General features: G+C 55.2%; 1 protein-coding gene across 1 annotated transcript; it reads left to right on the forward strand.

Moving 5' to 3' along the window:
• Positions 1-5,616: 5,616 nt before the first annotated feature.
• Positions 5,617-9,787, forward strand: APOD (apolipoprotein D). Its single transcript, XM_050902866.1, has 4 exons — positions 5,617-5,739; positions 6,034-6,155; positions 7,993-8,081; positions 9,552-9,787. The coding sequence occupies exons 1-4, from the start codon at positions 5,617-5,619 to the stop codon at positions 9,785-9,787; spliced, it is 570 nt and encodes a 189-aa protein (XP_050758823.1).
• The last annotated feature ends 977 nt before the right edge of the window (positions 9,788-10,764 follow it).

Below are 10,764 nucleotides of genomic sequence, written 5' to 3' on the forward strand. Positions count from 1 at the left end.
TTTTTTACTTTCAGAAAAGTAGGGATCCCTCTGGCTCCTCTCTCCAGGGACTTGGACCTCGGCAGCAGTGCCAAGTGGGTCGGGGAGTCCTCCTCAGAGCCCAGCCAGAACCACTGCTGGTCCTGCATGACAGGGTTTGTCCCTTAAATAATAATATCTTTTCAGTTTTCCAACTTCTTAAATCTCTCTCTTTGGTTTCTTGTGTTTTGAATACTTAATTGGATAATTTCCAGGGTGGAGAGCTACTCACTAATTGTATATACATGAATCACAACATTTTTCATGCACTTGGCTTGGACCGAGTTCCCATATCCCAGAGGCCAGTTCACACTTCCAGAGTCTGTTTACTTCCTTTGGTGTCATAACTGTAATTTGAAATTTTACACCATTTTGCATGAACAGATTTCAAAGCACTTTCTTGCCACTCCTAGAAACAGAGGAAAATTCCCACCTGCCTTCCCTTTCTCTGTCTTGTCTCCCGCAAGTTCATTTTTGTTTCTATATACATGTGGCAACTTGTCTGGCCAGCCCAAAGCTCCATTTCCTTTACGGGAGGGAGAAAAACAACAGAAATGCCTGAGGCAGGAAGAGCTGTCCATGCAAACAACGGTGTCTCCAAGGTGGCAGTCTCAGGACTCCCAGGATATCCTAGGTCCCAGGATATGGTGTCCCGACATCGCAGGTCCCGCAGAGAGGCTCCAGCACCTGGGCTTCAAAGGCAGCAGCCCTGAAGACAAGATCTGTTCATGCAAAATGGTGCGAAATAGCCATGACCGTGGCAGCTCTCCAGCCCCCGTGCGTTTGGGTTGCTCAGTCACCATCTAGAGATGAAAGCTTCCTCATGGGGACAGGCACAGAGCCCTGGGCTACTGACGCCCTGGGCTACTGACTCCCAGGGCTGGAGCTGGTGGTGTCCCAGAAGCAAAGGGTATGCCCAGAACTTCTGGTCCCTGCAGTGCCTCCGCTGGAGGCTTTTCCTGCTGCAAAGAGCTTGGACAGCTTCTCGACTGTCCTAAGTAGTGTCAAGGATCTCATCACAGAGTTGAGAGGACGATGTCACTCTGGCTGCTCTCCCATCCCATGGCAGGTGGAAAGCTGCTGGGGGCTTCTCTGCAGCTGCTGAAATCCCAGCTGGGGACACAGCGTGATAAGACAGCCTTTCCTTGGGGACCCAGGTCCCCACCAGGCCTGGCCAGCTAAAGCTTCTCTGTTACATAGGTGTGAGGAGCTGATTTCAGGGTGGCCTGGGGTGCGCAATGGGACAATCTCACTTCTGCACTAAGCCAGGTTGGCTGCAGGTGGAACTTCATGGGTGGTATGGCACTGCCCTGTCCCAGCCCGCAGCTGGCTGGATTTTATCTGCAGCTCCAGCTTATTCTAACAAGGGGGTCTTCTTTGCCGGCAACGCTCAGTGCCATTGCCTTCTCTCCCTAGGGCCAGCCGAGCCTTGTCTCTGAAATGGACAACTGAGTAACACGAAAAAATCCTGGCCAATGTAGCCCATCCGTATGTGCCCCGAACACAGTACTGCCTTACACCATGCACAGCATGTGCCCAGCGCTGCCTCACCCCATGCACACCCTGTATGTGCCCCGTACGCAGGGCTGCCTCACCTGCCCACCCCTGGACACGCTGTGTAGCTCGTGCCACCTCACCCGTGTATGCTTTGCATCTTCCTCCTGCTTCCCACGCTGCCCATACACCCCATCCACGCCGGCATGTGCCTCGCAGGCAGCACTGCCTTGTCCTCCAACCCCTGCAGCACTTCACCCTCCGTGTGCTGTGCACGCACCCCATACACCTGCCTTGCAGCTGCCTCATCACCCAGAAATGTGGGGGAGGCTTCATTCTTGCATGAAGCGTTCACAGCGTGCCTGGTGCCCCCCCCTTTGCCCTGGTTTCCCCCCCAGCTCTCCTCCTTCCTGTCCTCCCACCCCTGCTCCAGCTTCCTGCCCTTTGATGTGCCTCCCCTCCTCTGCTCCAGGGTACGAACTGCTTACTAGGTGGAGATAACTTCTCCCCACCCCGCAATTAGGTGCAATTATAAGGTTATGCTTTTCCCCAAATCCTTGCTCTGGTGCGCATTGAAGGTGGATGGGCTCCCGAGCGGAGTCCTGCTGCATGCTAATGACAGGCGGGACATGGAGCAGGGCCCTGGTCTGTGCAGGCGAGCGGTGCCGGTGTGTGCTGGAGGTGGGATGACAGGAGGGTCCTGGCGGTGCTGGGGATGGGGTGGCTGCTGAACACGTCCTGGCCTGGTGGCCCTGAGCAGGGACTCAGCTGCAGGAGCCCGAGACCGCTCCATTCCAACACAGGAGCAGCAGATACCTGGGTGCTTCCCGCTGTCGTCAGGCAGAGCCCAGAAATGTGCCCCTGGGGAAGGCGCAGCCAGCGCTTGCGTGGAGACAGGTCCCAGCAGCCGGCAGCGAGCTCGGCTGTCAGCTCTCGACATCTGTGCTTCAAGGTGTGCGGTGCCTCGGCACCCATGGAATGCCCCTTGGCTGGGAGCAGCCAGCGGGGGAGTGGGGCTCCACGCACTGCAGCCCCTGGGCTTCTGAAGGTGCTGCCTTTGACTGGAGTGGGACCCCTGTGTCTCCTATCAAGACATAGGTTTGCTTCCACTGCTGTTGCTGCTGGATGAGAGAGAGCTGATGGCTACCCCCTGGGGTAGCCAGGGGGGGAGCAAAGCCCACCCCACATGTCATCCCCGCTCTCGCTGGGGCTCAAGGAGTGTCAGCTCTTGGTGGCTCCTGGCTCCTCATTGCCTCCTGGCCATGTCCCAGGTGAATGCACACTCCTGCAGCAGGTTTCGTGGAGCATGGCTGGGTGAACACCTCGCTGCTTCGGTGTGACTGTGGCCGCAAGGTGCCAGGAACCAAAACTGCAGTGCACAGCCACCTGGGCACATCTCTGGCAGGGCCAGCACTGCAAGGCAGCCCTTGGGTGCTGGGCAGTGCCTGGAGGCCAGAGCGAGCACGAGCCCCTCCTGCTGCAGCAGGGTGAAAGGCTTCATCAGAACCGCTCCATCCAAGGGCAAAATGCTGCCACCGCAGCCAGGGAGTCCTCGCTCCATTCCGCAGGAGAGTGCTCTATGTGCAGATGCAGATACGCACACAGACACACCTCCACATGCTTGTCCTCATGCACACAGGGCAAATGCTCTGCTGTGGCCAAGGCTGGCTGTTCTACAGTGCTTTCTCCTCTGGTTGCTCTGCAGGATGCAGGCAGCCAAGCTCAGGAGAAAAACTGAGCTTGCTGGTCTGCTGTGTGTGGGGAATCCCACCTGCACAGTGCACTATGGCATGGCAGCGCTCGTACCATTCAGGTCAGGGCATCCGTCCAGGGTTTTTCTGATTTCTAATCTGTTTGTATCACAAGAGGTGCAGATGAACGTGGGGCTTGCAGAGGGTCCACAGGACACCTCTGACTTTGACATGGGCAGCCAGAGCAACCCCATCAGGGACATGCATACAGTGGCTGCCAAACCACTGAGGGAGCTGCGTGCAGCCAGGGAGAGCCCCTGCGTGCTCCCCTGCCCCATGCCAAGCACTGCCGGCAGGCCCGTGGAGCGGGTGTTCCCCCGAGCTCTTCACCCCCAGCTAGTGCTGCTGGGTCTGTGTTGGATGAGCTGTGCTCAGCTGCAATGGCCATCGAGGTCCTGGGAGCACCTCGGCTGTGGCCGTGTTTCAGGGCACACCTCGGCAGCACGGCCCCAGTAAGGGACAGGACTGAGCTATTTGTGGCTCTTAAGGTGGCATTTGGGCAGCCAGGGGTGCACGAGTGTGTGTGTGCATGTGTGAGTAAGGCACGTGGTGCAGCGTGTAAAAACACACCTAGAGAGAAAGTCTCAACAGAGATTAGATTAAAAGAAAATGTAATTAAAAACAGAGAGCGTCCTGTCTGTTACTCAACTCTCCTTGCATAACTCTCGGGACCGGCTGCCTTCACAGATGGCTGCTCTGCTGTCAAAGACATTTGCTGGGCACCTGTTGGAAAAACTGCCAGGTTAGCACAGAACTAATTGCACTGGCATCTTTCCTTGTAGTAAGGTTTAAAAGTCTAGAGAAAAAATTGCTGAGAGGTCTTGCAGCTCCCCAGAGGAGCCTGTGATGCCTCCCTCTACTTAATCCTCCCCATGTACTCCTGCGAGTGACTGTGATGGGGACGAGGACGTGGCAGTGGCCCAGAGGGTCTCCAGGGCTCCAGTGGCCCCTGGCACAGGAGGCTGCACGTCCTCCCTGGGAGCACGGCGATGGCTGCTGCTGGGCCAGAGAGAGCAGGACAGGAGCTGCTGCTGTCCCCAGCCCCTCTCAAAGGCTGCGGCACTTCTCCCCTTCCCTGGTGTTCGCACCCGGGTCTGAGGCTCTCGTGAGGTGGGGTGCCTTTGTTTGCGTGAGTGAGCAGCCAAGTTGCAGCCATCTCCAGCTTCGCACCAGCTGCAGATCCAAGGCAGCTGACTGGCCTGCCAAAAAAACAAAACACGTCGAGGACCAGGGAGTGGCTTGTGCTAGTGCTGAATAATGATGATCCCAGCATGCTTATAAAACGACGAGGCAGAGAGCTCACCACAGAGCTGTTCCTTGCAGTCCTGGTCCTCCACAGAACATCACTCCGCCTCATCAGCCAAGGTATGTTTCTGAATTAAGAGATTCAAAATGGGAGCCGTGTTTGTGTCTGCAGTGGGGCCCATGCCCTGCGGCTGGAGACAGACTGGGCTTTTCTTTTAAACTCGGGGAAAATGCTACCGCTGCTCCTGCGGAGGAGTTTCTGGCCAGGGAAGCAGAGCAGCCCTGTGCTGCAGGGTCTGTAGGTGCCAACGTGCCCCAAGCAGAGCCCGAAGCACATGGGCAGCATCCTGGCTCCAGGGGCTGCTTGGGGGTGAGCAGCATAGCTCCCGCCTCTGCTCTGCAGGAAAACATGTCCTTTCCCTCCTCACAGCATGCTTTTGGGGATCAGTTCACGTTTTATTTCATGCTGATTTGAGTCTCGACCAACTTCCCCACCCTGCAGTGCTGTGTACATCCTGGCACACGAAGACCCCCCAGAGGCAGCTGCACTGTCCCTCCCACCGCCTTGCAGGGCCAGGCAGCCCTGGCACACTGGGGATGTCCCTCTCGCCATGCAGGCTCCTGCATGTGTACACCGCTCACTTCCATGTCCCAGGGCCCCGGCTCTGTCCCGGCTCTGGAGCATATTCCTTGTGCTCCAGCATTTTATAGCAAACATCTTTGGATTTTCCCTTGCCTCAGCTTTGGACAGATGACGATGCTCCTGCGTGTCCTCGGCCGTTTATCACCCCTGCATCTTGCCAGGTGTCAGGTGTGGGTGATGGGTACAAGTGCTCTCACCAGGCATTCCCTTGCTTCCTGCAGAGCTGCTGAGCACAGCCTGAGCGCAGGCAGGGCTTGAGGCCATTTTGGGCTGGGGACTCATCTGGCACAGCGCCTTTGTCCTCTTCTCATGATCCTTTTCTCCTTGCTATGCCCCCGAGGTGCCCTGCTGCAGATGTCCTGTCCTTCTTGCCATATTTCATACAAAGTTCTGCTCCAGGGAGGCCCCAGCTCAGCTATTTTCCTCCTTCCCAGGTCCGTTTCCCACCTGCATCCCAGCGCAGCCATGCTGGGCACAGCAGTGCAGCTCTCAGTCCTGCTTGGCCTCGTCGGCTTTGGGAAAGCCCAGATGTTTCACATGGGACCATGCCCAGATCCACCAGTCCAAGAAGACTTCAATATCAACAAGGTGTGAAAAGCTTTCTAAAAATCTCACGGTGGGTAGCGAGTTAGGCTAAGGGGGCATGGGACCGATGGCAAACTGCCTGGGTGCATGGCGGGGTTTGGCAGGTCCGGTCTCGATGCCTCGTGCCGGAGCTGCCAGCATGGGTCTGTGGCCCCGCTAACCCCCCGCAGCCTCCTGCGCCATGGAGGTGGACGCTTGAACGAGCCAAGCAGGCAAAACCGTGCCGGCAAATGAGCTGGGCTGCTCTGCCTCAGCCCTCATGTGCTAAAAGCATCTCTTTGGACTTTCTTCTATCAGTATTTGGGGAAATGGTACGAGATAGAAAAGCTGCCATCAAGTTTCGAGAAAGGAAGATGCATCCAGGCAAATTACTCGTTGAAGGAGAATGGGAAGTTCAAGGTGATCAACAAGGAGCTGCTGTAAGTGTTTGCGTTCAGGCCGTGTCCTCACTGCAGCCGTGGCACTCCTGTCACCTCTCTTGCCATCCTGGGTGGTCATTTTTCTCCAAATTGCCTGTTTCTGGGTCTGGGGGTGCTGGGGGAGGCACCCTGTGGTTGCAGTAGCTCTGCTGGGATAATGGGCTTTGCTGCAGTTACGGCAGAGATGCGGGTTTCTGGTTTCTGCCAGTGCTTCCCTGGGGCTCACCAGGTCTCCGTCTTGTTGTCCAAGGTGAGCAGTGAGAAAACAGATCAAATGCACATGGTGACTCCAGTGTGAAATAGCCTGGGTCTCGCCCCTGACTGGTTTGTGATCCCCAGCGATGGCTGAGAAGCCGGATGCCCTGGGTCCTTTCCTGGGGGGATCACAGGGCTGGTTATGGGACGGCGGCCACCACCTTGTGCCCCTGCATGCTGAGAGGTGCCTGTGCCCTGTGCTCCTCTCTGCTCCGGAACAAAGGGACCCAATGAAAAGGGGCAGGGAAGGTGAAGCACATGGGTCGTTTTTACTTAAGCAAATATTTGTCAGCCTCTTTCTGAAGCATTTACCTTGCACTGGTAGTAACTGCTGTGTAAGGGGATCAGCAATCGTTGCCAGTTTAAATCAGTGAGCAAAGTGAATGCACTGATTGTTCCCTTTATTATACTTGATTGTTCGCAATTATCCCGAGCCCTCCTGGCTTTTTGCACGGACAGATGTAGATATGAATACATCTGTTTCCATCACCAGCCCCAGCTGTCATGGGGTGCTGCTGTGAGCGGCTGAATGAATGAGAGCGAGCGAGTGGCGAACGCAGCGCTGTCCCCTGTGCTCCCTGGCATGGCATGGGGACTTTGTTCTGGCTCACAATAACAACAACGTAGCAACACATCCCTTGTGTCCGGCAGAGAGCAGCGTCCATGCCGCTCACGGACTGTGCAGCACTGTCTCTGCAGCTCCACTGCTAGGGCAGCGCCTGGCAAACAGCTGGCCATTTATTTGCGCCTGCATTAATCTGCGAGAGATTAATCTGACCGTTGGTGTCACCACTTCAGCAGCTCAGGACCCTGAAATGTCAGGAATATTTTAGGTCAGGTGTGCACTGTGCATGGCTCCAGCATCAGCCCCTTGACCTCTGCTGCTGGCAGCATTAGCTGCTGCCTCCTTGGGTGTTCCTGTTTCACAGAGAAGTATGAAACTTTCCTGCCCCACAGGCAGTGTCCAGGTCTTGAGGCATCTGGGGAAAAATGCAATTATAAGATGGGCAGCCTAAGTTGTAGGGCTTGCTGTCAGCAGGGCAGTGCTCTGAACCAGCAGTGAAACAAACCCTGGCTCACCAAGCAGCGACAGGTAATTTGTGTGCAGAGGAACGTGCCATGACCTGGAAAAAATGCAGGTGATTAAACAGACGTGAACACGTGCCTTCCACAACTAGCAGAAGTTGAGCTGCCCGCTGGCACATCTGAGATCAGTGCTGGGATCCTCCCATCCTGTGCGGCCGGGTCTTGCTCTTCCTCTTCTCTGTCACTGTCCCCCTGACACCGAAGTCCACCCCACTGGCAGGGCACTTGGAGAGAGGCACCCTGAGGTGCTGGGACGGTTTAACCTGGGGGGCATTTGCCCCGCTGCGCCTGGCCCAGGACCTGGTGTGCCCTGGGCGCTGTTGAAACCGTGCCCAGGGGCGAGCTGTCCCTCCGGGGATGCTGTGGTTAGCTGGTATCTGTTTCAGCCACCTCTTGGCAGGTGGATGCGTCAGGAGGGATGATTTAGTGGAAACAAAAGAAATTGTGATTTCAAACTCACCTGATTTTATTTCTCACCTTGTTGTTCTCCTCTTAGTTCCAATGGCAAAGTCAACGAAGTCGAAGGAGAAATCATGCACATGGATGTAAAGGAGCCGGCCAAGCTGGGCGTCCGCTTTAACTGGTGTAAGTGTGTGGCTGGGAGGCTCCCTGGTGCCCAGTGGCCTCAGCAGCGCAGGAGGGCAGCGCCTGCGCAAAGCAGGCACCGCTGCCGTGTCAGCAGGGGTGCAAAACTAGCAAAGCAACAGGCGAAGCTGCCCCGGTGACTTCAGTGCAGCATGGCGGGGCAATGGCAAAGGGTTAGGACAGACATTGTGACCAGCAGGCAGTGGTTCGGTGGTATTTATACATCATTTACAGCAACAGCCCCCGCAGCGGTGGAGCACTCTTCACCAACTGATCTCAAAGCAAGAAAGATCAGCAGCATTACTGTCCCTCCAGGTCGTTTCACAGATGGGGACAAGGAGGAGGGGAGGTGGGGGAGGCAGTCCCACAGCTGCTGCAAGGGCCAGGAGTAGGCTTGTTTTTCTGAAGACAGTGGTATAGCTACTAGCCCACCCTGCCTCTGCTTACAAGCGCCTTTTAATAACTGTTAATAATGTGGTTTTGTTTGCTTTTTCTTCCCTTGCCAATGTAACACACAACAAGGGCCTGCCAAGGTGCAGTGCATTTTATTCATGTTGCAGAGCACTTTCCTGTCTGCAGCAACACTTGGAAAGTGAGCAGAAGTCTCCTCTTGGCTCCTTTTTATTCTGCTCCGTCACACCTTTTCCTTGGCTGTTTCATAGCACTCACACAGATGAGTTATTTGGAGAAATGGGCGGAGCAGGGGTACTTGCAAAGGACAATTATTGTTCATGAGCACAGCCAGACTTAATTAAGTCTGATGCTAAGGCATCACCCACAGCCGTTTTGCCCGCAGAGTGTGCAACCCCAATCATCCTCACTGGATGTGAGCCCCAGAGAACAGTGCCCAGCATTCCTAAGTGCATCAGAAATAAATACCAGGGCACTTACGCCTGCCCGCTGGCCCCACCTCTGCTTTCTGCCTGACGGTTTGAAGCTGGAGTGGCTGTCCCTCATCAGAGCAGCTGCTTTGGGCATAGCAGCCTGATGGAGTACAGAATGTGGCCCACGTGGCTGGTGCTGGTGGGATGGTCTGAGCCATACCGATTCCCACCGCCCGGGCTCTAGCTGGCTGCGTGGGGCAGTGGGTGGTGGGGAGGGAGGTGGTGGTTCGTGCTCCTCAGATCACCGGTGTCAGCTCCCAGCCCTAGGGCTCCTTCCTGCCAGCAAGGACCCTCACACCGGTACCAGCTGGGCCGGTTGTCGGTGGCTCAGCCGAGCTGTTCAGGTCATAGTGTTAACTTCCCAGCAAGACCTTCCTAGTCAGGGCTTTGTGGCTTTTTTGAGTCCCTCTGGGCAGAACAAGGAGTCCTGATAGGCTTTTATAAATTATAGCTCCCTGTACTGCCCACAATTATGTGGCTCAGGAGCAGCAAAAGTGGGAACAGCACCAGGAGCCGTGGCTCTAGTGCTGCAGAGCAGTCCAGAGTCGGTTACCCATGGCGTTCACAGTGCCCTTCTATCTCCTAGTCATGCCTTCTGCCCCTTACTGGGTCATCTCCACTGACTATGAAAACTACTCACTGGTTTACTCCTGCACCAACATCCTCTGGCTCTTCCACATTGACTACGCCTGGATTTTATCAAGAGCTCCCGAGATGCACCCAGAAACCGTGGAGCATCTGAAGAGCATTCTCCAGTCCTACAAGATTGACACCGAGAAAATGATGCCCACGGATCAACTTAACTGCCCTGCCGAAATGTAACTCCCGGCACGCGGTGACACAGCGCCAGACCAGCGATGAACTTTGTCGCTTTATTATCCATTAGAATTTCTCTGTGTGACAGAGAAATGTAATAATCCTTTCGCTAACGGTAGTTTGCCAGCCCTGAGTTACTCCTTGCTGTCATTCCCTCTATCATTCTCCCCGCTTTTTCGTCTCGCTCTGACTTTTGCAGAGTAACTGACTGATTCAAAGCTAGTGGGTGAAGAAAAGAAACTCTGAAGTGCAGACGTGAAGCTCTACTGTTGCTGTGAGTCCTCCAGTATGTGGATGGGAAAGGGTATGAGATGTGATGTGCAAGTATTAGTCCCGGGGGAAAACCTTTCGTTATGTGCCCCCAGGTTTGTTTCCCATTTTTGTCTTGATGCTTCTGGGCCTGCTAGGAGTCTACAGTGTCTGAGCTACATCACGGGCACTGCCTTCCCAGCGGCAATGCCCAGACATGGGAGGGTCGGTCCTGCAGGCTGGGAACTGAGACTGGGCGTCTTTCATGTTTTCTGGTGCAGGCCTGTAGGTGTATGTTACTGCCAGGTCAGCAGACCTCCTTGCTAGAAATCAGATCTGGCCCTTTGTATTTAAAGTCTGAGAAGTCTAAAAATGCCCAGAAATTCAGCATCACTCCATCCCCAGTGTCTGTACGTGATTTGCCTCAAGTGAGGCTGGTCCTGCACTCCCAAGGGCTCAGCTCTGAGAGTACCCGTAAGCAGACAGAGAGACCCATCTGCTCCCTTGTCCTCTCCTCCCAAGGCTTTTCCCGAACACCGAGAGATGGCAGGCTCTGCCTGACATCCTGCTCACCGCTTTTGTACATGCCGAGTGCCTGCTGGCACTGCATCTGCCCTGCCACGTGTTCACCAGGCACCGCGACAACTCTGCTTGAATAGCATTGATGCAACTCATTAAAAATTAAATCAAAATATCCGCTTCGGGGCTTTTGTATCTTCCCAGATGCGTGACCT

Source organism: Gymnogyps californianus, chromosome 10 (assembly GCF_018139145.2).
Source record: "Gymnogyps californianus isolate 813 chromosome 10, ASM1813914v2, whole genome shotgun sequence".
Classification (NCBI taxonomy): domain Eukaryota; kingdom Metazoa; phylum Chordata; class Aves; order Accipitriformes; family Cathartidae; genus Gymnogyps; species Gymnogyps californianus.